The 26,561-nt window shown below is 37.3% G+C and overlaps 1 protein-coding gene across 8 annotated transcripts in view; it reads right to left on the reverse strand.

Annotated features, from left to right (window-relative positions):
* Positions 1-26,561, reverse strand: part of LOC110445967 (cytosolic carboxypeptidase-like protein 5) — a 36,952-nt gene extending 10,391 nt beyond the window's left edge. For 3 of the 8 annotated variants that reach the window (XM_021490878.1, XM_021490881.1, XM_021490880.1), the window contains exons 1-16: positions 26,430-26,561; positions 22,749-22,893; positions 21,543-21,633; positions 20,987-21,158; positions 20,455-20,621; positions 19,403-19,583; positions 17,967-19,070; positions 17,593-17,762; positions 17,021-17,156; positions 16,261-16,442; positions 15,262-15,455; positions 12,651-12,892; positions 11,954-12,453; positions 10,922-11,130; positions 7,396-7,416; positions 1,965-2,040 (exon numbers count right to left, since the gene is read on the reverse strand). In XM_021490878.1, the coding sequence (XP_021346553.1) occupies positions 1,965-2,040; positions 7,396-7,416; positions 10,922-11,130; positions 11,954-12,453; positions 12,651-12,892; positions 15,262-15,455; positions 16,261-16,442; positions 17,021-17,156; positions 17,593-17,762; positions 17,967-19,070; positions 19,403-19,583; positions 20,455-20,621; positions 20,987-21,158; positions 21,543-21,633; positions 22,749-22,857 (3,554 nt within the window). In that variant the 5' untranslated portion in view covers positions 22,858-22,893; positions 26,430-26,561. The remainder of the gene's footprint in view (positions 1-1,964; positions 2,041-7,395; positions 7,417-10,921; positions 11,131-11,953; positions 12,454-12,650; positions 12,893-15,261; positions 15,456-16,260; positions 16,443-17,020; positions 17,157-17,592; positions 17,763-17,966; positions 19,071-19,402; positions 19,584-20,454; positions 20,622-20,986; positions 21,159-21,542; positions 21,634-22,748; positions 22,894-26,429) is intronic. The other 5 variants (XM_021490883.1, XM_021490884.1, XM_021490886.1 and 2 more) reach the window with 3 other exon arrangements.

Raw genomic sequence — 26,561 nt, forward strand, 5'->3', positions numbered from 1 at the left:
TGATGATGTGTATTGTGTGACGTCACATTACTATTGTAGTGTGATGACGTGTACTGTGTGACGTCACATTACTATTGTAGTGTGATGACATGTACTGTTTGACGTCACATTACTTTTGTAGTGTGATGGCGTGTATTGTGTGATGTCATGTTACTATTGTAGTGTGATGACGTGTACTGTGTGACGTCTCATTACTATTGTAGTGTGATGACGTGTACTGTTTGACGTCACATTACTATTGTAGTGTGATGGCGTGTATTGTGCGACGTCATGTTACTATTGTAGTGTGATGACGTGTACTGTTTGACGTCACATTACTATTGTAGTGTGATGACGTGTACTGTGTGACGTCACATTACTATTGTAGTGTGATGACGTGTACTGTGTGACGTCACATTACTATTGTAGTGTGATGACATGTACTGTTTGACGTCACATTACTTTTGTAGTGTGATGGCGTGTATTGTGTGATGTCATGTTACTATTGTAGTGTGATGACGTGTACTGTGTGACGTCTCATTACTATTGTAGTGTGATGACGTGTACTGTTTGACGTCACATTACTAATGTAGTGTGATGACGTGTACTGTGTGACGTCATATTACTATTGTAGTGTGATGACGTGTACTGTGTGACGTCACATTACTATTGTCGTGTGATGGCGTGTGTTGTGTGATGTCATGTTACTATTGTAGTGTGATGACGTGTACTGTGCGACGTCACATTACTATTGTAGTGTGATGATGTGTATTGTGCAACGTCACATTACTATTGTAGTGTGATGACGTGTATTGTGCGACGTCATGTTACTATTGTAGTGTGATGGCGTGTATTGTGTGATGTCATGTTACTATTGTAGTGTGATGACGTGTACTGTTTGACGTCACATTACTAATGTAGTGTGATGACGTGTACTGTGTGACGTCATATTACTATTGTAGTGTGATGATGTGTATTGTGCGACGTCACATTAATATTGTAGTGTGATGACGTGTATTGTGTGACGTCACATTACTATTGTAGTATGATGACGTGTGAGTATGACATCATGACCTTTTCCTTTTGAAGTAAACCTGAAGAGCCCTGTGAAGATGAAAGCTGCCAGTTTTGAAGTTGGTCCTTATATCTTATTTGTTCTGTATATTTTGTACTTTTTCACTAGAACACAGCAACCAAACTCAAACAAAACAAGATCACAAACTTGTGTATAAAACAATCTGAGACAGTCAACTGTGATACAACATCATTCTTAGATAGGGTGAATTCTTTAATGTACAATAAGACATCAATACGTTTGTTCACGACAGCCAAACCACACCTTAAAGCTTGTGTACATCAACGTGAATCTATAAATCTGAGAAATCTCCAGGAGACAGAGTTAAAAAATAAAATATCTAGACACTAAAATAATTTTAATGTAATATTTACACGTGACCAGGTGTCAAACCAGTCGTTATACCAGGTTTCTTACTTAGCCAAAGCTTATTACTAAATCATGCTAGGTTTATAATTAGGTCCTATGTGAGTTCTACGCTAGCTATAGATCTAGACTTTACACTGTTATGTTTCTAGCTTCTGTCTGTACCAGCAAAGATAGGATTATTACCTGTAGCTGCTGGGTACAGGAGTTGACAGTTATCTCCCCTTTGTGTGACTTTATAGTTGTCGTGATCAGTCATTTATTAACCTTGCTTCAGGCCTTGTTCTTTACATTGTTTTAATAAGAAATTTTGCCATACCTGTAAATCTATCATAATATTATAGACATAATTTTTTTGAAATTTTAACAGATATCCATAAATCTCTCGGAGAAGATTTGTTTTGTTAAATATAACATTTAAAATAGAGATATATATAGTAGATACAGCCAACATGCCCTGCAGCAAATGGGAGATAACTTAGGAATCAGAATGCTGGTGTTCATTAGTGATAACAAGGCTAGTGTTGGACAGTAGGAGGGTTACCTGGGTGAAACTTTCATGTTGGCGGCGTCCAGTGCGTTGCCGTTTCCACCAGCAGCACTACCTAAACCAAAGTCCACTGTATGTGCAAAAAGACGCAACTTATTAAAATCATAATCAACAGCCTGTGCTCGATTGTGATGGTAGTGCTAGCTTACATAATGATGGGGGATGGACACTAAATGTACAAAAATAAATGTATTCAGTGTTTTCAGACTCTTTAACATGTTAAGTACTATCGGTTATAATGATAACAACTATCGGTTATAATGATAACACACTTAATTTGAAACTTATCATGTTATTACTGCAGTACCTAAACATTAAATATTGCACTGGATTTTATCTCACAATTTTAGCCAAAATTTTAGCCAAAATTTTTAGCCAAAAATTGTGCTTTTACATTCATACATAAAACAAATGGAGAGATGATTTTGATGGTTTAATGTATGGTCATATACTTGCTATATCTCCCTGTACTACCATTTTTTACCTAAGTCCTTCAGTGTTTATTTTTGAAATCAATCAAATTCTAGGCATATTGTCTTTTACTATAATTCACTTACTTCATAACATGAACAACTAATGATATTTTACACTGTTATTTTGTAAATAGGGGTCTTTGTAAGGAATCTCTGACATTTTGCTTTTTGTCACATATTTTTTGCATGAATTTCTTTGAAAGGCTGGTTAGCATTATCAAAATTCTATATATTTGATATTTTAATTTATAACAAATAGTAGTAATCTTAATCACAAACTTAAAAAAAAATCTATAATCAGAACTAGAAACCAAAACTTGAACGATACATTAATTAGGGCCTTGAGTTAACACATTTATACTGATAACAGCTCTACTTAATTAAGTCACCAACGTTTACTGCAAAAAGTAAAAGCTTTGGCAATGAAGCAATCAGCCATATCTATAGCAAATTATTGCAAATCAACAAAATGCACCAAACTATACACCACAACTTATCAAAACAAAAACATAAATTAGATTTCCATGTATTAAATGATACAAAAAAAGTTTTTACCGGTAAATTTAAAATGTAAGCAAAAACAAAAAACCAAATTCATCAACCAATTAGAATACGAACATACCACTCAGAAATCAATACTGCACCGAAAGTTAAAAAAAAAAAAGTAACAAAACATTTCCCATTGCTCCGATAAATGGGCCACAACAAATGATAAAGTGTACTTTAGCAGTAGATCAAGAGCTCGAGGCAGCAATGCTTAAGTTAGGATCCCCGTACCACTGCAAAAAACTGTAACTACCGGTAAGTAATGGAAACTGTTTTTACCGGCATGACTACAGCTTCGATGATTTTTTTTTTTTTTTTAAATCACACCCTGCGGGACTTTTTCAGAAATAATAAAGATGAAATAAACAAAATATAATCAACAATAGCGTTCTGAATGTAAAAAAACCCAGTGGGGGTTAACCCTGGATTAGGACCCTGGATTACAGATTGATATAATATGAGCTACCTGTTTAACGGAAGTGTCCCGACCCAACTGTGCTACAGTTATATTGGAAAGTTAAGGGGAGGCTACTGTATATAGGAAAAATCACAATACAGTTGGACAGGGATCCTTAAGACCCAAAAACAGGTGAACACATAACATTCTCTAAACAAGGATGTAGTTCTGTCTTATCACACACATACAACACATGACTTCACAGATGTCAATTTATGTAAGAAAACGCATCTTAGTTTCTTACTTAAACATTGTCAGTATATCAAAACAGTATAATATCTAAATGTGCTTTTTATGGTATATCTAGCATAACTGTGTCCAATAGAATGCTGTGTGAGAGACAAATTTTCACACTTAAGGAGCTACCCACTACTGCCAAAAATTATAACCATGCACTAGAAACTGATTTTGCAGGCATGACTACGACATTTGATAAATCATTTCCAGGCACGTAACAACCTATGTAGCAAAAAAGCCTGGGCTTACACATCATTTTTGACAAAATAAAAAAATATATAAACGCAACATAGACTTTATGATATAAAATATTAAAAAGCAATGACAGGTGTTTTGTATCTGCTATAAAGACCGCCAACTAAAATGCTTCGTTGCAATCAAAATCTCTAACAAATGTAGAACTGAGGGTAGCAAATTCATTCGGCATGGTAATCGCGCCAGTGAAACTCTAGCCTTGTTAATAATCGTTGTACCCAAAATCTAACTCTAGTTTTCCCCGTGAAATAAAGTATTTCTAAATTTCTTTACCGCTTTTATACATATAAAGGGAACAGTATGGTTGGTAGCCTGGCTTCAATCATTTGACATGGTAACCGTGTCAGTGCAACTCTAACTATACAAATTATTGGTATACACATAGTACTCACTATGACCAGTATATCGGTTCTTATGTACATAATGTTAAACTATTCCTAGTGCTAGCTAGCTAGCATAGATGAGTACCAATTTCCTACGTACCCAAAAAGAAGCAAAATATTTGTAAAATAATAGGGGAAAACGATATTTTCTTGCTTAAAAAATGGCCATTGAAGCTGACGCCAGAACACGGGAGAACGTGTCTCAGGCGTTCTAGAAAACAAAATTCTCCTGGGGGAGACACCCAGCGCTTTTAGTAAGAAATCGCGTAAGCAGATATGCCAAAACGCGGAAAGTTGAAACTCAACAGAAAAACCCATAATATATGTTGAACATTATTGCTTCTAGCATTACCGTACAAAACTTGAAAGGAATTGATTGAAAAAAATATAAGCTTGCATTTACTACACAATGCCCTTATATGGCAATAAAAGAGGCATAACTCCACCAAAAATGCTTTTAAACTTCTGAAATGCAAACATGTCGGAGCTATATTGGTATGCAATATGTTTACCAAGTTTGAGTCCAATCAACCCAAGGGAGCTCAAGTTATCTCACGGAAACCTTGTTTCGGACGACGCAACCGACGACAAAGTAATACCTATATGTCGCCTCACGTCGCAGGCGACACAAGAGAACTACAGTTCCATGGAAAAAGGATCCTTAACATTGTGAGTACCTTGTACATGTGTGTGTGAGTAATAAGTCTAGTACAGGACATAAGGTACACTGTTAGTACCTCATACATGTATGTGTGAGTAATAAGTCCAATACAGTACATATGGTACACTGTTAGTACCTCGTACATGTTTGTGTGAGTAATAAGTCTAATACAGTACATAAGGTACACTGTAAGTACCTCGTACATGTTTGTGTGAGTAATAGGTCTAGTACAGGACATAAGGTATACTGTTAGTACCTTGTACATGTATGTGTGAGTTATAAGTCTAGTACAGGACATAAGGTACACTGTTAGTACCTTGTACATGTGTGTGTGAGTAATAAGTCTAGTACAGGACATAAGGGACACTGTTAGTACCTCGTACATGTGTGTGTGAAAAATAAGTCTAGCACAGGACATAAGGTACACTGTTAGTACCTCGTACATGTGTGTGTGAAAAATAAGTCTAGCACAGGACATAAGGTACACTGTTAGTACCTCGTACATGTGTGTGTGAAAAATAAGTCTAGCACAGGACATAAGGTACACTGTTAGTACCTCGTACATGTGAGTGTTAGTAATAAGTCTAGTACAGGACATAAGGTACACTGTTAGTACCATGTACATGTATGTGTGAGTAATAAGTCTAATACAGGACATAAGGTACACTGTTAGTACCTCGTACATGTGTGTGTGAGTAATAAGTCTAGTACAGTACATAAGGTACACTGTTAGTACCTTGTACATGTGTGTACGAGTAATAAGTGTAGTACATGACATAAGGTACACTGTTAGTACCTCGTACATGTGTGTGTGAGTAATAAGTCTAATACAGGACATAAGGTACACTGTTAGTACCTCATACATGTATGTGTGAGTAATAAGTCTAGTACAGGACATAAGGGACACTGTTAGTACCTTGTACATGTATGTGTGAGTTATAAGTCTAGTACAGGACATAAGGTACACTGTGAGTACCTCGTACATGTGTGTGTGAGTAATAAGTCTAGACAGGACATAAAGTACACTGTTAGTACCTTGTACATGTATGTGTGAGTTATAAGTCTAGTACAGGACATAAGGTACACTGTTAGTACCTTGTACATGTGTGTACGAGTAATAAGTGTAGTACATGACATAAGGTACACTGTTAGTACCTCGTACATGTGTGTGTTAGTAATAAGTCTAGCACAGGACATAAGGTACACTGTTAGTACCTCGTACATGTGTGTGTTAGTAATAAGTCTAGCACAGGACATAAGGTACACTGTTAGTACCTCGTACATGTGAGTGTTAGTAATAAGTCTAGTACAGGACATAAGGTACACTGTTAGTACCATGTACATGTATGTGTGAGTAATAAGTCTAATACAGGACATAAGGTACACTGTTAATACCTTGTACATGTTTATGTGAGTAATAAGTCTAGTACAGGACATAAGGGACACTGTTAGTACCTTGTACATGTATGTGTGAGTTATAAGTCTAGTACAGGACATAAGGTACACTGTTAGTACCTCGTACATGTGAGTGTTAGTAATAAGTCTAGTACAGGACATAAGGTACACTGTGAGTACCTCGTACATGTGTGTGTGAGTAATAAGTCTAATACAGGACATAAGGTACACTGTTAATACCTTGTACATGTTTATGTGAGTAATAAGTCTAGTACAGGACATAAGGCACACTGTTAGTACCTCGTACACGTATGTGTGAGTTAAACATCTAGCACAGGATATATGGTACACTATATGTGAGGCATATTATATTAAAACTACCTGGTATGTATAAGATAGACATTTTTTATAACTAAAAAATAGTGCAGTCCATTTTTCATGACAACAAAAAATGAATGTGAAAAATAAGGCAATTAGCAAACAGTAACAAGATATTAATTGAAATACAGGATGCTTAGAAAATCATTTCAGGTCAAAATGATAGAACACACAGCAAAGCAACTCAGCTTTTAATTTGAGTCAATTATAAAACTCAGCACTTAGGGCAATATCCTCTAAATGTTAGCGGTCTATAAAACTCAACACTCAGGGTAAGATTTTAATTTGAGTCATTCTGAAACTCAACCCTGAGGGCAATATCCTCAAAAGATGAGTCATTTATAAAATGTTTATAAAAAAAGGAATAAGGTATTTTTTCTAGAATCAAAATATGTCTAATGTGAAATTCTATTATTCTTTAACCTGCAGTATTTCTTTATCCATATGCATGATAAATGCCTGGTCACAGACATTTTGTTGAATGACTACAGATAAATATCCAGGGTAAGTATGGCCACTACACTACAGAAACACCGTCCTATTATTGCTATAGAGATTTAGTCAAGCAAGCCGTTCTCAGTGTTATTATGGCTGTTAACAGTCTATACTCGGCACTAGTACGCGTGTGAACAGTACTTGCCTGCTGCGAGACCTAACATTACTGAAAGGAAATAACACAACACTTTGTTTGAAAAACTTTGAACAAGAATATCCTATAAATTGTGTAGGAAGGACGAATTGCGTTCTTCAGTAACTATCAATTCATCAATCATACCATGTCCTTCCTCCTTTTCAGAGATATACCTATTCTTTTCAATTTTCCACATGATCTTTGAAGGAAAAACACTGACCAATAACAAAACATTTAGGGTATCCTAAAGATTAAATGTTTACAGAGTAACATATTGTTTTTAATTTCAGAAAAGTCTTAAACTATATTTTTTTGCATGGATATCATACATTTTCATTATACATACATGTCGAAGATATGACTATTTTTCTTTAACCAGGTAAAGCTTACAAAGTCCCTAAAGGTTTTAACTTAAGTGATCACAAACTTTCTCTATAGCAGGCTAATTCATTCGTAAACAATCAATCAAAACATAAAATCAAATTAAGGCAGGTTTGATAAAAAGCAGAGGTTGGTTGTAATTGGCAAATAATAAACCAGCTAGCTATTTAGCCAGTATCACACGTGTAGTCTCCCGGATCTTTATACCCATACATGTGTATAAACTACAGTTTTGTCTTTACTGCCAAAATATGCTACAGCACAACACCCAGTAACATAACTCTTCTTCTGAGGTCATGTAAACTGTAAAATAGTAGGTCTTCTAAAACGTGATTAAATCAACTAATCTTGATGATGAAACAGTAGAAATTAAACCATTGGTTAATGTATGACGTTGAACAACAAAACCTCTTATTTTGAAAAAGAATAGTAAATTTTTTTTTACAAGCACAAACGTTAAATCAGCTTTATTATAAAATATGCAAATTGGGTGAATGAGAATGAAGTTTCCTTGTATGAATGAGAATGTAATTCCTTTGTATGAATGAGATGTAATTCCTTTGTATGAATGACAATGTAATTCCTTTGTATGAATGAGAACGTAGTTCCTTTGTATGAATGAGATGTAATTCCTTTGTATGAAGGAGATGTAATTCCTGGGTATGAATGACAATGTAATTCCTTTGTATGAATGAGATGTAATTCCTTTGTATGAATGAGATGTAATTCCTAGGTATGAATGAGAATGTAATTCCTTGGTATGAATGAGATGTAATTCCTGGGTATGAATGAGATGTAATTCCTTTGTATGAATGAGATGTAATTCCTAGGTATGAATGAGAATGTAATTCCTTGGTATGAATGAGATGTAATTCCTGGGTATGAATGAGATGTAATTCCTTTGTATGAATGAGATGTAATTCCTAGGTATGAATGAGAATGTAATTCCTTGGTATGAATGAGATTTAATTCCTGGGTATGAATGAGATGTAATTCCTTTGTATGAATGAGATGTAATTCCTGGGTATGAATGAGATGTAATTCCTAGGTATGAATGAGAATGTAATTCCTTTGTATGAATGAGATGTAATTCCTGGGTATGAATGAGATGTAATTCCTGGGTATGAATGAGATGTAATGCCTTTCTATGAATGAGATGTAATTCCTGGGTATGAATGACAATGTTATTCCTGGGTATGAATGACAATGTAATTACTGGGTATGAATGACAATGTAAATCCTCTGTACATACATAAATGATAATCTGATATACACAAGCTCACATGTTAATGGCATTCTCTCAGCATTTTTAATTTCAACAATTTGTGAAAAAATGTGATAGATGCATATTAGGTATTTTCTTTGCTTTAAGTTCAGTGAAACAGATTTGGGACATTGACAATTCTAAAATGACCTGACTCTGGCTGAACACTAATCACAGATGAAAACATGCATAAAATAAATCGATCAATCACCATTTTGACATGCATTTTTTTTTAATTACAAAACATGTATTAATTGTTATATCTGGCAAGCAAAATTTGAAGCAATATACTTATTTAATGCACATGCATAGTTCATTGCTCCCAGAGTACCAGCAGCAATGTCATCCCACTTATTGACAACATACACATGCATCCTATACCCAGCACACCCACCCCTACAATGTTATCCCACTTATTGACAACATACACATGCATTCTAGACCCAGTATACCCACCCTCTACAATGTCATCCCACTTATTGCCAACATACACATGCATCCTATACCCAGCACACCCACCCCCTACAATTTCATCTTTTCATCTGCAGCTACACAATGGTTTTATTATCAAAATCAGACAAATACATCCCAATCTTTTCATCTACAATTACCTAATGATTTACTTATTCCACTCCGACAAACCTGCCCTAACTCTGCATGTGTTTTGCCTCCCCCTATAAGGCTCAAGCAGATCTACATCTCCCCAGCATGCAAGTATTAATTACCATCACCTCCCCTACCCAGCCTGCCATCAGTACCGAAATTACCTTGGCCTCCAGTCTCAAACAGATCCCAACCTACCCTGCCTGCCATCAGTAATTACCTTGGCCTCGGTCTCAAACAGATTCCAACCTACCCTGCCTGCCATCAGTAATTACCTTGGCCTCAGTCTCAAACAGACCCACACCTACCCTGCCTGCCATCAGTAACTACCTTGGCCTCAGTCTCAAACAGACCCACAACTACCCTGCCTGCCATCAGTAATTACCTTGGCCTCCAGTCTCAAACAGATCCCAACCTACCCTGCCTGCCATCAGTAATTACATTGGCCTCGGTCTCAAACAGATCCCAACCTACCCTGCCTGCCATCAGTAATTACCTTGGCCTCAGTCTCAAACAGATCCCAACCTACCCAGCTGGCCATCAGTAAATACCATGGTCTCCAGTCTCAAACAGACCCACACCTACCCTGCTGGCCATCAGTAATTACCTTGGCCTCAGTCTCAAACAGATCCCAACCTACCCAGCTGGCAATCAGTAATTACCTTGGCCTCAGTTACAAACAGATCCACACCTACCCAGCCTGCCATCAGTAATTACCTTGGCCTCCAGTCTCAAACAGACCCACACCTACCCAGCTGGCCATCAGTAATTACCTTGGCCTCCAGTCTCGAACAGACCCCCACCTACCCAGCCTGCCATCAGTAATTACCTTGGCCTCCAGTCTCAAACAGACCCACCCCTACCCAGCCTGCCATCAGTAATTACCTTGGCCTCCAGTCTCAAACAGACCCACACCTTCCCAGCCTGCCATCAGTAATTACCTTGGCATCCAGTTGTATCAAACAGACCCACACCTACCCAGCTGGCCATCAGTAATTACCTTGGCCTCCAGTCTCGAACAGACCCACACCTACCCAGCCTGCCATCAGTAATTACCTTGGCATCCAGTTGTCTCAAACAGACCCACACCTACCCAGCTGGCCATCAGTAATTACCTTCGCCTCCAGTCTCAAACAGACCCAAACCTACCCAGCTGGCCATCATTAATTACCTTGGCCTCAATCTGAAACAGACCCCAACCTACCCAGTCTGCTGCCATCAGGAATTACCTTGGCCTCAATCTGAAACAGACCCCAACCTACCCAGTATGCTGCCATCAGTAATTACCTTGGCCTGCAGTCTCATCAGATGATGGTGACTGATTAACTTTCCTCATTGACTTGCGACGTCTACGCCTACCAGACCTAGCTTCACTACTGGAAGTGTCTGCCATACCCGGCTGTCTGTGCTGGCCCTTGTTCCCTGCACTTCCCATCTTAGGGCTGGGGTTTCTCCTCTTCAGGTACATGTATCGGCGACGGCGTTTCGGAGATTCACTGTTGCATAATGATCAATATGGTGAATTCTAATGCATTTAACATTGTATCAATTTCTTCTGTGGTAATATTTAAGTAATTTTACACATCATACTCTACATCATATTTTGTTTTAAAGGACGAAAAAAAAAAAAAATTGTAAATGATTTTCAAAAACTGGTGCACAGATATCCTTGAATAGTCTTTTGAATGAATTCAGTGACTTTATTAAAACACAAATTACAACCTTAGTTGTCAGCAAACACTGTGCTTTTTACACAAACATTGGAATGTTCTATCAGTTGCCATTGATCACAATGTGATAAACAAGTGAAATCTGTTAATGTATTTACCACCATGCAATAGTACAGTTATATAGGTATCCAGCGTTTATAAGATCTGGTCATAGTGAATAATATAAGCATACAAAGGCATTGGCAGATTTTTATATTTGTAGACTGCGGGTACATAGTTGTACATTATGTGAATTGCTCAATACATAGGCCTGGCCTAGTCTGTCCATATGTGTATGTTTACGTCACACCTGAGTGAGAGAGAGTGGCGAGCATGGACATCGAGCACCTGTGACTGTGCATGCCTCTTGACTGGGCATGCCTCTAGACTGTGCATGCCTCTAGACTGTGCATGCCTCTAGACTGTGCATGCCTCGCTAGTATTCTGGTACGCGCATGCGCAGCCACATGTCCTCGCACACCACAACCCCTCATCCTATCACTCGCAGCCAGGGCACAGAGCGGGACGGTCATGTACCACCGAGACCTGAATTTAATGAATAGATAGAAAGTCTTTTAACAGTTGAAAAAGTCACTCTTGATGTACATACTTGTTAGGTTCTGTGAATGTGTTGTTCTCAGCTGCTGATAATGGGGGCTGAGGGAAGGTCCCAGACACCTCTGGCTGGCTGAGGTTGGGTCCTGAGGCTGAGTAGTTGGCCCCAGAAATGCTGGCGGAGGACACTTGGCCTGCCCGAGAGGATGACGGTCCTATGCTGTGTAGGCTGCGCGCACTATTCACCATGGTTGAGGTAGCATTCTGGCGAATGTTATTAAGATTGTATAAGTTACTAGGAGTATGAGGGCCTACAGAAGAAGGACTGGCACCCAGTCCTTCGGGTATAGAATGACGTGGAGTTTCTGACGGCAACTGTTCTGCATTAGCTTTTTTTAACGGATATGTCTGCATATTTGATCTCTGACCATAGCGACCACTCGGCACCCGAGGGGGAGGTAAATCCTGCTGAGCTTGAATATCCATTTTGACAGGCTGGTTTCCTGTGGGTAATGGGATCCGACTCGGAGGACCCGATTTCTTTGCTATAGCCAACTGAAAAAGCAAAATCATATATCTAATGTAAACACTAAAACACTGCTTGTTAACCATTTAAAATGTTCCATGTTACTTTACATCCTCTATATCCTTGTTTTATCTCATACAGTCAGCTTATTGTGTCTTGTACTAAAAACTGAATAGCTAAGACAATGCTTATGAATGATGTCCGAGGATAGTAATACCAGCCTCACCAAATTCACATGACGTAGTGGCTGTAATTTCTCCTCCTCAGGGCTATGGATGGTAGCATCAGCCGACAGCTGTCGCATCACCTTCACTTCACTGTTGTGAGCGTTCGTCATTGACAGGGTGACCGGCGCTGAACCACTGCCTGAGCTGCTGGGCTGACCTACAGACCTCGAGGAAGATGACCCAAAGTTAGGTACGTTGGATCCACGTCGTCGCTGCTGTGGTACAACGGTTGTTCTGGTAGCTGTCAACAAACAGTGTCAGCAATTTTATACTCAAACTAACAGCTAGTTGACACCAGATAAGACAAACAAACTGAAAATACATCATCACAGGTAAAAGGTTAAGATCTTTGTGTACTCAGAACCTGGAAATAGTGACATATTTTTTCTAAACAGTTAATTAAAATCTAGATAAAAGAAAGAAATGAAATTTAAAAAAACAAAAAACAACCTGAAAGCAATTTTGTCAGAATTTAATGTTTCACAAACCATTAGAGAGGACAACTGTTTTAGTAAAACTAAAGAGGATAACTTAACTAGTTACACTAGAGTGGGTCACTGTACTAGTTACACTAGAGTGGGTCACTGTACTAGTTACACTAGAGTGGGTCACTGTACTAGATACACTAGAGTGGGTCACTGTACTAGTTACACTAGAGTGGATCACTGTACTAGTTACACTAGAGTGGGTCACTGTACTAATTATACTGGAGTGGGTCACTGTACTAGTTACACTAGAGTGGGTCACTGTACTAGTTATACTAGAGTGGATCACTGTACAAGTTACACTAGAGTGGGTTACTGTACTAGTTACACTGGAGTGGGTCACTGTACTAGTTACACTAGAGTGGATCACTGTACTAGTTACACTAGAGTGGGACACTGTACTAGTTATACTAGAGTGGATCACTGTACAAGTTACACTAGAGTGTGTTACTGTACTAGTTACACTAGAGTGGGTCATTGTACTAGTTACACTAGAGTGGGTCACTATATTAATTATACTAGAGTCAGTCACTTTATATTAGCTACACTATAAAGTTTTACTGGATTGGGTCACTTTTCTAGTTACACTAGAGTGGGTCACTATACTAGAACACTAGAGTAGGTCACTATACTAGAACACTAGAGTGGATCACTGTACTAGTTACATTAGAGTGGGTCACTGTACTAATTATACTTGAGTGGGTTACTGTACTAGTTACACTAGAGTGGGTCATTGTACTAGTTACACTAGAGTGGGTCACTATATTAATTATACTAGAGTCAGTCACTTTATATTAGCTAGTTACACTAGAGTGGGTCACTGTACTAATTATACTTGAGTGGGTCACTGTACTAGTTACACTAGGGTTGGTCACTGTACTAGAACACTAGAGTGGGTTACTGTACTAGTTCCACTGGAGTGGGTCACTGTACTAGTTACTCTAGAGTGGGTCACTGTACTAGTTCCACTAGAGTGGGTCACTGTACTAGTTATACTAGAGTGGATCACTGTACAAGTTACACTAGAGAGGGTTACTGTACTAGTTACACTGGAGTTGGTCACTGTACTAGTTACACTAGAGTGGGCCACTGTACTAGTTACACTAGAGTGGGTCACTATATTAATTATACTAGAGTCAGTCACTTTATATTAGCTACACTATACAGTTTTACTGGATTGGGTCACTTTTCTAGTTACACTAGAGTGGGTCACTTTACTAGTTACACTAGAGTGGGTCACTGTCCTAGTTACACTAGAGTGGGTCACTGTACTAATTATACTGGAGTGGGTCACTGTACTAGTTACACTAGAGTGGGTCACTTTATTTATTATACTAGAGTCAGTCACTATTTTAGTTACACTATACAGTTTTACTGGATTGAGTCACTTTTCAAGTTACACTAAAGTGGGTCACTATATTAATTATAATAATGTTGGTCACTATACTAGCTACACTATACAGTTTTACTCGATTGGGTCACTTTTCTAGTTACACTAGAGTGGGTCACTATATTTATTATACTAGAGTCAGTCACTATTTTAGTTACACTACAGTTTTACTGGATTGGGTCACTTTTCAAGTTACACTAAAGTGGGTCACTATATTGATTATACTAGAGTCAGTCACTTTATATTAGCTACACTATACAGTTTTACTGGATTGGGTCACTTTTCTAGTTACACTAGAGTGGGTCACTTTATTAATTACACTAGTGTTGGTCACTATTTTAGTTACACTATACAGTTTTATTGGATTGGGTCACTTTATTAATTATACTAGAGTCGGTCACTATATTAGCTACACTATACAGTTTTACTGGATTGGGTCACTTTTCTAGATACACTAGAGTGGGTCACTATATTATTTATACTAGAGTCGGTCACTTTTCTAGTTACACTAGAGTGGGTTTCTTTTCAAATTACACAGTCTTGATCAATCACAAACTGCCCGACTGCAGCATGCAAGAAGCATTCTCTATCATAATGTACTTATTGGGTTTCTTTTCAAATCGCACAGTCTTGATCAATCACAAACTGCCCGACTGCAGCATGCAAGAAGCATTCTCTATCATAATGTACTTATATGACTATATTTAAAAGAGTACAAGATTTAATGTTGCTTACTCTCCCTAACTGGCCCTAGCTCCCTTTTCTGGTTCTGCGAGTTCTGCAAGTCACGACGGTTGAAGCGCGAGGCAGAATTGTTACTGCTAGTGGTGGATTCCACCGAGTTCATGCGAGCCGGATTAGGACGTCCTCCGGGGCCTGTATCGTTGTTGGTACGATTTAGACGGTTATTGTTCTGGTTAGTTGTAATGCTGCAGGAAAACATGAGACATCTTTTTAAATCAAACTAAACAGCCCATAAAAGTAGTTTTTTTCTCTTTAAAACTTTAAAACAACAATAAAATTGTAGTTCATTTAGGATGTTAAGCCATTGTCTGTACAGTGATGGAAGTTTTGGTTCCCTCACCCTACTCTAGATACCTGAAAGTATGTAGGTTGACAGATAAGTTAGAGTGAGAGTTTAGTGCATCAAAATTTCATAAATCTATTGGTTAAATGATCAGATGTACTGGTATAAAATCACTGTAAGGATCCCGATATCACTGACATAAATTGTAATTATGCATCGGAAGCTGATTTTTTTGCATGACTATAGCTTTGATAAATCATTTCTGGAAAGAAAATCATACTTTGCAGGACTTTCATAAAAAAATGATAAAGATGAAATCAATACAGATGAGATTTATAAAATGTAATCAACCAAAGTGTTATGGGTGTAAACATTCTGTGGGGCTAGAGCGAGATTTGAACCCTACCCTGCAGATTGTTACACTACCACTCTTACTGACAGAGCCACCTGGTCAACGGGAGTGACCTGGCCCAACTTCGCTCCTGTTATATCTAAAACAAAATAAAGGGGAGGTAATTGTATATACGAAAAACTACAGTGCAGTGGGACGGGATCCTTTAACAGTCACAACATATTCAGGGCATTTTTTTCTTGCATCTCTGCCTGCTCTCTGAAGTGCAATATACTATCAAACCTTGACGATCTTTGTCCAGCCTCTGTAACCTTTTGTCAGGCAGTTCAATGGAACCTTTCCTATCAGTACTCACCTGTTTCTAACAAAGGACTTGGTCGGATTCCTAGGAATTCTTGGCCCTCCTCTCATGCCTCGGAGGTAGCGCTTTACGCTCTCCCGTACGCCATGTACACTGTTCATCTCTGACAAAGTCAGTCTGGACCAGGGGTTTGAGTCGGTGAAATCCAGAGCAGCAATGGACAGAGCTCGGCCAACCTAAATTAGAAATTATTTATACAGCTATGTCAGGTCTGACAAAAGGACAGAGCTCGGCCAACCTAAATTAGAAATTATTTAAACAGCTATGTCAGGTCTGACAACAGGACAGAGCTCGGCAAACCTAAATTAGAAATTATTTATACAGCTATGTCAGGTCTGACAATAGGATAGAGCTTGACCAACTTAAATTAGAAATTATTTATACAGCTATGTCAGGTCTAACAACAGGACAGAGCTCGGCCAACCTAAATTAGAAATTATTACTACAGCTATGTCAGGTCTGACAACAGGACAGATGTCGGCAAACCTATACTGAAAGCTATTTTAACACTTCAAATTGTTTAGTTACAAACTAACATTCACGCTTTATCACAATAAAACATTGAGGTTTGTAGGTGAGTAATTTATCTATGGACTTACTATTATATATTTGTTATTACTGAAGACACCATTATATATTTGTTATTACTGAAGACACCATTATATATTTGTTATTACTGAAGACACCATTATATATTTATAATATTCATACCTTAGGAAATGCTTTCAAAAGCTACTATATTTCTTTTACTAACCTCTTCAAAGTGTGCTTGTGTGTATCTAGGAGGAAAGGCTGCCATGGGAGGGGGTGTTGCCCTGCCGTCGTCCCCGTAGGCAGGAGGGACGGGGTTCACCATCCGCCCCGTGTTGTAATTACATTCCAATGTATAACTGTAGCACACAAGTACATTGATCTCAAAACACATAAAAAAAACACAACTATAGCAAGATAAATCCTTATTTCGTTAAACAACCTGAAATAAACTCATTGTATGCGTTGAATAAATAATATTCTTCCACTTTCTTGAATAAATATGAAATTATATTTTGCAGTGCTTTAAAAAACAAACTGAAAATACTTTCCTTTAAAAATTCATTACTAGCATTATGCTGTTCACTTCACTTCATTGCATACATCTGTCATATTTAAGTTATTGTTCTTTTTCTACATTTTAACTAGTATAAAAAACTACCAAGGTAATTATCAAACTATCAGTATCTTGTCACAAACTGACAACATCTTCTATAAAGCTATGGAGTATGGGGCTACCACTACAGTAACTTCATACACTCGTGTGCTAATATGGCGACAAGAATGTATAAACACCTGTGTATAATGCCGAGGGCTTTGTATATGGCCACCCGTCCGCTTCCCTCCTTAGACATCCCGTCACGTTTATCCTTCGTGTACATGTTACGCTCACTAAAGTTACAGCCCGTGAAGTCAAAATGGGCGGTGTTCATGGAAATCAACTTCGGGAACAACATGTTCTCTACCTGAAAACAACAACATAATTACTCACTCAATATAAACTCAATACAGTTTTTGTGTTAATGTAATTGATCTTAAGCTTGACTTCATTAAGCTATTATTATATATAACCATTATAACTTCTTACCCTACAGAACTAACATAAACATTTGAAAAGTACACTTTTGCAATTTTGCAGATTTTTCGTCAATATTGCTCAAGCTACTTGCCTGAGTGTCCTCGTTTTCAAAATAATTTCCATAGATAAAGCATCCCCTTTTGGAAGCATGTCCATGTAAGTCAACGTAGAAAGCAATGCCACTTTCCTGAGGAGGAATTTCTCGTAAACAAGGAGAGGAAAGATGAGGAGAGTTTGAACGAGAGATCACAGCTGGTGTAAAATTGCCTTCATCCTCGGATCCTTCATTACCCAGGTGTTCTGTGTCTGGATCTTCATTGTCCGAATCGTTTAACCCTACACTCATAGTCAACATACTCATGTGTGATAACTTCCCGCGACAGTTATCGTCCGACATAGTTAACTCCGACAGTCTGAGCCTCAACTCGCTGTCCACTGTTCTCCGGTCTTGTATAGTGGCATTGCTAAGAATACTACTACAGGAAGACGACACTCGTCCATGATCATCGACAGAAATATCCGCTGGCATACCGTTGTCCCCGTAGAGTGATGTATCAGTCCCATCTAGGCCAGCCAGATTCAACTTTTCTACTTTCATTCTGGGAGGCAACAGGCCACCATCATGATTTTCAGTCACCCAAGAATTTTCTTTTGTCTGAAGGGAATTTTCAGCACTGACACGCCCTCCATTTAGACCACTGTGACTGTTGTTTGCGTTATTGTCTCCCCTTGAGTTAGCACCACCAGTCGCCTGCCCATTACTTGATTTGTCAGGTTTTGGAGGGAGTTTGGAGTTTTTGGCAGGTTCGGATGAATGTTTTGGAATATCTGGACTAGAAGACACAACATTCGAGCCTGGGAAAGTGATTTTGATATCTAGTTTATCGCCTTCCTTAATAACACGGTTCTTAATGTGATGATACACTAGAATGCTCTTTGATGCATAGATAGATGGATGACTATTGATGTCGGGGTCCAAGTATAACCTGTTGAGGTTCACTCCGCGCTGATCAGTCCTGTAATGCCCTCTCTGAACTCCGTCAGGATTCAACAACGGAATCATTTTAAAAACAAATTGCTTGCGAAGGGCTTTGGCACGTGGGTCGTTTTCTCTTAGAATCAAATCTAGAAAACCATTAAAGACATAACTGGCAGGGGTTTCTCCTGGGTGGACTCTACTGCTCAACAGGTACACCTGAACAAATCCAAAATGTAAAATATTACACCTGCACAAAAGTGAAATATCTGTTATTAGTCCTGCATGAGCACAAAACATGAATTAAAATGCATTTAATACATCCACATAAATATGAAATATATTTTTTTATACCTGCACAAATAAAAATTATGCTACTAAATCAATTATCAATTTGCGATGTAAAATAGTAATTTTCACCAAATAAAAAGAAAAAAACACTGGACCAAAGAAGTTAATATACTTAGAATATGACATTAAGATCATTAAAATAACTACTAGGGGTTATACAAACCAAAAGGCACCAATTTCTAAAACATCCAACATCTTACCCGTTTCCCTCGGAATTTCTTAGGTCTTGGTACATCTTTATCTGGGAAGAGATTGCTGTCAAAACGAGGCTCTTCTTCATCAACAATACCATGGCAAGATGAAATGGTGACTAACTCTATGCGTAGATTGTCCAAGGACTTACAAAGAACTTCTCTATGGTAGTAAATGCTGTCTGGGTTACTGAAAAGTCAAAGGCAGGGTCCTTTTAATTCTCTTCAACATATTTTCTGCGACACATTATCATTATTATAACATACTTATAATTAAGAGCCCGTCAACACAAGAGATGTCATAAGGACCAACAAATGGTCAACAAAAACAAATACAAATCAAATCAATATCAAGGTTACAAACAAACGTCAACGTGAATATTGAAAGTGGCTATACAAGATATAAGATACAAGCAGGTTTATTCACCAAATCAAGGACCCATCGAGGGGCAATATATAAATAACAGTTATGATATATAATGACTTATATTTTTCCAAAAATATCAACAGATTTCAGATAGATCTAAATTGAAGAGAGTTATTTTTTTTGGAAAAGAGATTTTAGGCATGCAACGTTATTATGTATAGAAATTTTCTCAAGTTGGCCGAAGGTCGACACAATCTAATAACAAGAGATTTACTGTAAATGTTCCTTGAAATGCTATTAATTGAGGTTGGTTTTCATGTTTCAATAAATAACAAAGGGTAATGTAGGAATGACCCATCTGGAGACGGGCAAGAACAACCTGGTCTTGGCGCCTCCCTCTGTGTAGATGGGATGTCAATCACTGATTTCAGGCCTAACGGAGTGTCATTTCTTGTCTACACATTGATTCCAATGGTTCTACGACACAGAGACCCCATTTAGCTTTACTGAATGTGTTCAATTAACATTTACACTTCTGAACAAGAACAACTAAATTAGCATAATTGTCACCATAAAACATATATGTTAACCCTTTCACCCCGTGTAACATAAGTAGACTCTACCATGCATTGATATGGAGGAGTCCATTATGGTCTACAGTGGTGAAAGGGTGAACACAAACTTGGAGTCATACCTTTTTGTGGTAAGATTTTTGGCGTCTGCAAATTTCGTGTCCAGTAGATTCAGCTGTTCCTGGGTCTCAGTATAAGACCACGGGAAACAAAATGCAAAGTAGGCAGTAGCTCCCTTTAGGTCGAGGAATCGGTAGGTAAACGTGAGAATAAACTGACCGTCCACTGTCTGAAACAGGTACCACATTATCACCACACTGTATTACAAACATGGCAGAATCATTTACAATTTTTTAATGCAATGATGGATTGGTGATCGCAAAGATGATTAGACAGTTAATAAACATATGAGATAAACAGATTTACTTTAGGTATCTGAGCAACAAATACGCACGACGTGATATATTATATAAACAATAAACAAATAAAATTCATTTAAATACTATGTCATATATTAATCAAAAACAGAATTCCCAGAACTGTGCCTGAAAGAAGTTTGTTAAAAATACCAAACAAGTGTATCATTTTTAATTGATTTATCTTTTTATTGTTCCATTAAAAAACACATCCAATCCCTCCCTTAAAGGCACCTACTTCATATGTAGGCTTGTCCCTAATGCGCTCCCAACGAGGTTTCCCGGGAAGCGTCCTTGTGAAGGGGGCGTGGCCCTGGCTATACAACTTGCCCTGTCGGTTTAAATTCATGATGTTGATCTTGATTAGCCTGTTGGGATTCCACCCTCTGATCCCGAAGTAGAACCATGACCTACGAAGAAAAGACATATATACTCTAATACTTTCTTACATAAAGCTTTTCTTTTATCCAGATTAGTTTTTTAACTTTTAAGGATGGACCACAATATCTTCAACATTTCTTTACATTTCTTTTCTTTACTTATCAGTTTTTAAATTTATTCATTGTGAAAAATATGAAGCTTCAGAAATTATAATCCATGAAATTTCATCTTAATTTTATGAAAACATGATTATTATCTCATTTTTCTACTTTCAGTTTAGTAATAAAGAAATTACATTTCGCTGAACCAGTACCAGACATATCTGACAGATGTGCATATAGGTTATACATATACCAGATATACATATACCAGATATACACCAGATAAATTACTCAAAATGTTTTAGCTGTCACCTGTTGCCATTTTCAAACTCGGTTTCCCCACAATCAGGCTTGGTCCATACATTGAATTCAAAGTCTGGTTTGGGCTCACCATAAAACCCACCTGAAATATAACATCAATATCGTTACCGACTTCTAATGCTGTGATCCCTGTAATGCTGTGATCCCTGTAATGCTGTGATCCCTAAGATCAGTTCAATACTTAATGTTTTGTCTATTGAACCAATTTTTTTATGACTATAAGTTGAAGAAAACTGGACTGGTTTTCAAAATACAATGTAACTATCATTCAATTTCATGCTATGATCCTGAATTACAGTATTCAAACAGCACATTTAGATGACAGAACACCGATAAAATTCCTATTCCTATTCACTAGCCTATGTATTCCTGTCACATAGTGTACAATACCAACCCCGTTCAGAGACCGGGGCCCGTATTCATGAAACTATTCTCATGCCCTATCATGGCTTCTGTGCTCAAGCCAACTTTCTTGTAACTCGCTTAAATTAGTTGTCGCAATCGAAAAATCAAGTGTTAACATTGAAAAGCTTATTCAGTTAAAACTGTTTATAGTCTGTCCATTTTTTCCCATATTTTTGACAAAATTTGATTTAATTTATTAATTTTTCAAAGGAACGAGAAATCGGTTTGAGCACAGAATGTGAGTTTGAGCATGAGAACAGTTTCATGAATATGCGCCCTGAACTATGGCTTAGTAATTTTGACATCATATATAATCCTTAAGTTGGAAATTCCTGACCAATGTTGGCTGGGTTGCTAATAATAATCCATTTCATTTATTGAAATACAAAATGTACTACCTCAAATTTGAAATTTGAACAACATACATATATATGACATTTATGCAACAAACTATAATGAAATATGTTTATATAAGTTCTTTAATATGCAATAATCCAGCAGTATCTAATATATACTGTAATTCTGAAGAGATTGTAACCAAAACATAATCATAATGCATTGCCTATTATTTTACTTGTGTCCGTTACTCTACAAAATTGTATTACTACTACACTGTATACGTATAACAAATAAACTATGAAGAGAAAGCAGTTAAATACTTTAGATAATTGACAGTATAAACAGTTAAATACTTCAGATAATTGACAGTATAAGCAGTAAAATACTTCAGATAATTGACAGTATAAACAGTTAAATACTTTAGATAATTGACAGTATAAACAGCTGACGTACCGGCACCGCCTTCTTCCTCATCATCCCTGTACACCTTCTCCACCCGGGTCAGGTTTCCAGAATCAAACTTGGAGGTAAAGAAAAGTCCTCCTACTCGGAACTCCGACATTCTGCATATCAGTCAATCATCATCATCGTCAGCATTCTGCAATCAGATAAGAAATCACCCTTAAACTTGTACTACAATCTGATAACAGATCACCCTCAAGCTTGTACATTGATTTTCTTGAATTCTCCATTGTTTCATAGAAAATATTTTGTTTATTTAAAACCACTCTCTAATTACATCTAGAAATGTAATTTTTTACTATTTTTATCTTTTATTGGCATTTCCTGAATTTCCTTTACCTTGATTTTGTATCATCAGAATATTCAGGATATACGACCATTTGTAGAATTCAATTAGAGCTTCTCATTACTGCTCAGACAGCATGTTCCCCCCAAGCATTTTACTGAAAATAGCTCAGGATATTGATCAATCAATCGTTTCCACGTGCATATTGACAGTATCGTTATGTAACGGTTCACGCTACGTCAACAAGCTTTATCCTCAATCAATAATGCTGGGCCGTAAATCTAAGTCGAACAACGTTCGTATCAACAGTATAGCTGTCAGTTTAAAATCAGTTTAGGATATCTGCCATTTTTATGATTTAAAGTCCTAAATTGTACACAAGATGTGTCGATCCACCTTTCTGAGATTAATTACCTAATTATATAAGTATTCTACAATTTTTAAGAATTTTTTGTCATCACCCATGTGGTAAGATACTACGACATTATATATTGTTCCAATGTATATAAGCTCTCATCAGTTTGGGCCCATTGGAGAGCTGAATGTCAACCTGAACAGTTCGGGCCCATTAGAGAGCTGAATGTCAACCTCATCAGTTTGGGCCCATTGGAGAGCTGAATGTCAACCTCATCAGTTTGGGCCCATTGGAGAGCTGAATGTCAACCTCATCAGTTTGGGCCCATTGGAGAGCTGAATGTCAACCTCATCAGTTTGGGCCCATTGGAGAGCTGAATGTCAACCTGAACAGTTTGAAGTGATTATGATTATGTCATTATAATAACTTTACAGGTTTATGTTCCATACTGAAATTTGTCAAAGTCTCTTCTAGAACATCTTCATTATTAAAAATTAATCAAAACGGTGTAATCCAGATAATCCTATCTGCACTAATGATTTATAGTTCCAAAACATAACTAATTATAAACCAACCTGATGTTATTTTTATCTGTGAGTTGGTGGAACACAGATTTTTTGTGTGTTATGTAGTTAATATGTCCGAGACATCCCATGTATTATTGTTGTCATATATGTTATATAATAAAAACAATATTGAGTTTTCCTTTCATACTCATTGATGAAATTAAGTCTTAAAGTTTTCATTTTAGCACAGCAAAGCTATGAAAACCTCTATGTTTGTATATACCATATTGTATGTCTGTAGATGAGTGTTCTGTAGTGACAGAAGACCAATCGGATTAAAATACAGATGTTTACCTATCTCCTGCTGCATTAACGGCTAACATATCTGTGGTATAATTATCAGATTGCATAAATAGGGACCTGCATACACGCCCTTGCATTTTTATCAAGACATTTCCACTGGTAAACCATATACCTAGGTACATACAATATGTATATTACAAGTTACTGCAAATCTTTAGTTCAGCAGCCCACTAGAAATGTAGTTTCAAAAGTTTTACTCTTCAATTCCATTTGCCTACCATTAAGTTAAAATACCTGCTATACCAGATTCTACTTGGACTATATGAGCTGTTATATCAGATTCTACTTGGACTATATGAGCTGCTATATCAGATTCTACTTGGACTATATGAGATCACTTAAAATGTGGACTTATGGCAGGCAGTGGCCCCAACCAAAAGAGATCAGATTGAAGAAGTAGTCTGGGAAGACTTTATAGCTATATATATAGTCATCTGATTATGTCTTTGGAATATCATTTGTACATTTACAGAAAGCCTGTCTAGATCTGTTTCCTGTTATTGTGTCAACTCTTTCTATGTAAATAGTGAATACAGTGGTGTGTGGACAGTCACTCCTACAAAAGAAGTCAAATTCCATGAAAATAACCTATAGTGGTCCAAACCACTAATTCTGGTGTACCAGCTATAATACAGTGTATATATTTCAATACTGTCAATACCATTGTAATGCCACTTTGATATTGGCAGCTCTGTATTATCTCATTGTTAAATATGAAAGGGAAAGCCTTCTCTGCAGTTTTGACAAGATGTATGACAGAGTTTTGACAAGACGTATGACAGAGTACATGCATCAGAGTTACACCAATGACATTACAGTGTAGAAAGGATGAGTTCTTGGAGTCCAACAATGTGTCAGACACACCAGTGTGCTTACCTAGGTCATCAGAGAATTTAAAGAGGGAAGGAAATTCACACATATATGGTAAGCAGAGATATATATATTATGACTTCTTAACACAACATCAATTGCTGGAGGAGGGCATCGGGAAAGGCTGATGTATTTCACTGACAAAATCTTGTTCTCATGATCAGCTGTAATGAATTTTATTGCAAGTCTGTTGAGACGATAAGCCCAGGACCCTGTATACATACTACATGGCATTTAGTATAAGGAAATGACTAACGAAACACTTAACACTCTATAAAACTGATGTTATCCAAATTGATTCAAGGGATCCACTGGTAGAGTATAGTACTAATATTAATACCCAGCCTCCTCTGCCCGTAAAAGAAATCTCTCGTCGTCAATAACCTACGTTATTGCAGCTACTGGTAGAGTAGTGAACTACAGGTAGTAATATATAGCCCAGGTTTAATTGTGTCAATTATGTCAATTTAACACCGTTTTAAGCACTATATGCTTCTAAATGCGTATCCTTGTAGAATTTAGTTTATTGGGTACGGCAACACTTTAACAAGTTAGGTAAAAACTTGGAAGGTTCATGTTGTCAATGGATGTTAAGGTGTGACTTGAACGAGTTAACACTAGGTGCGGATATCACATGTTCCGGTAAACTGTTCCATGTGTCCACAACTCTGATGTTAAATCTGCATGGTCTAATTACTTAACCCCTAGTACCGACATTTGAAAAAGTGACCACTGTTGCATATTTCTTTTAATCAAATATCAAATTGCCACTTAAGTCAGAGATCAAACATTTAACTATTTTATAAGAATGCTAATTGTATTGTATTACTTAGAGGATACGACACACAAAATAAAAGATACTATAATACAGTAATACACACATGTCATGTTAAGTACAATCACCCCTCACATGAGTATCCGGTAGTTTCGATACCTACGAATATAGGATCAGCAATACACGGGATACGAAAAGCAAACAAGGTAGATAAAGTCGACACGTTAATAGCCGAAACGACGTTCATTTAGAAAGTACCGAAACGTACCACTGTAAACGCCTAAATAACACATTAAAATACACTAACAATCTTGTTCCAACGCAAATCCATAACTCCTTCCTAACTTAAGGGGACCGACACGTCATGAAAGAGAACAAAGGTCATTGTTCTTCTTAGGTATATGCAAGTAAACAACTTGATAATGTTTTTGACAAATGACACCGACAGCGTCTGAAACTTTACTTTGAAGTGTGATATTTGAACTACCTTGCACAATAACAAAATATTGTTCCATACCTAGGCTTTTCGGGTAGATTGTACACATTTACAATTCATTATGTTCCATTTCCTTTCAAGAAAACATGTGTTCAGCCTATTCAAACGTCTCATGAACCAATGTGGATAACCTTCCGTCGGACATGTTGTAAA

This window comes from Mizuhopecten yessoensis, unplaced genomic scaffold, assembly GCF_002113885.1.
Source record: "Mizuhopecten yessoensis strain PY_sf001 unplaced genomic scaffold, ASM211388v2 scaffold2429, whole genome shotgun sequence".
Classification (NCBI taxonomy): domain Eukaryota; kingdom Metazoa; phylum Mollusca; class Bivalvia; order Pectinida; family Pectinidae; genus Mizuhopecten; species Mizuhopecten yessoensis.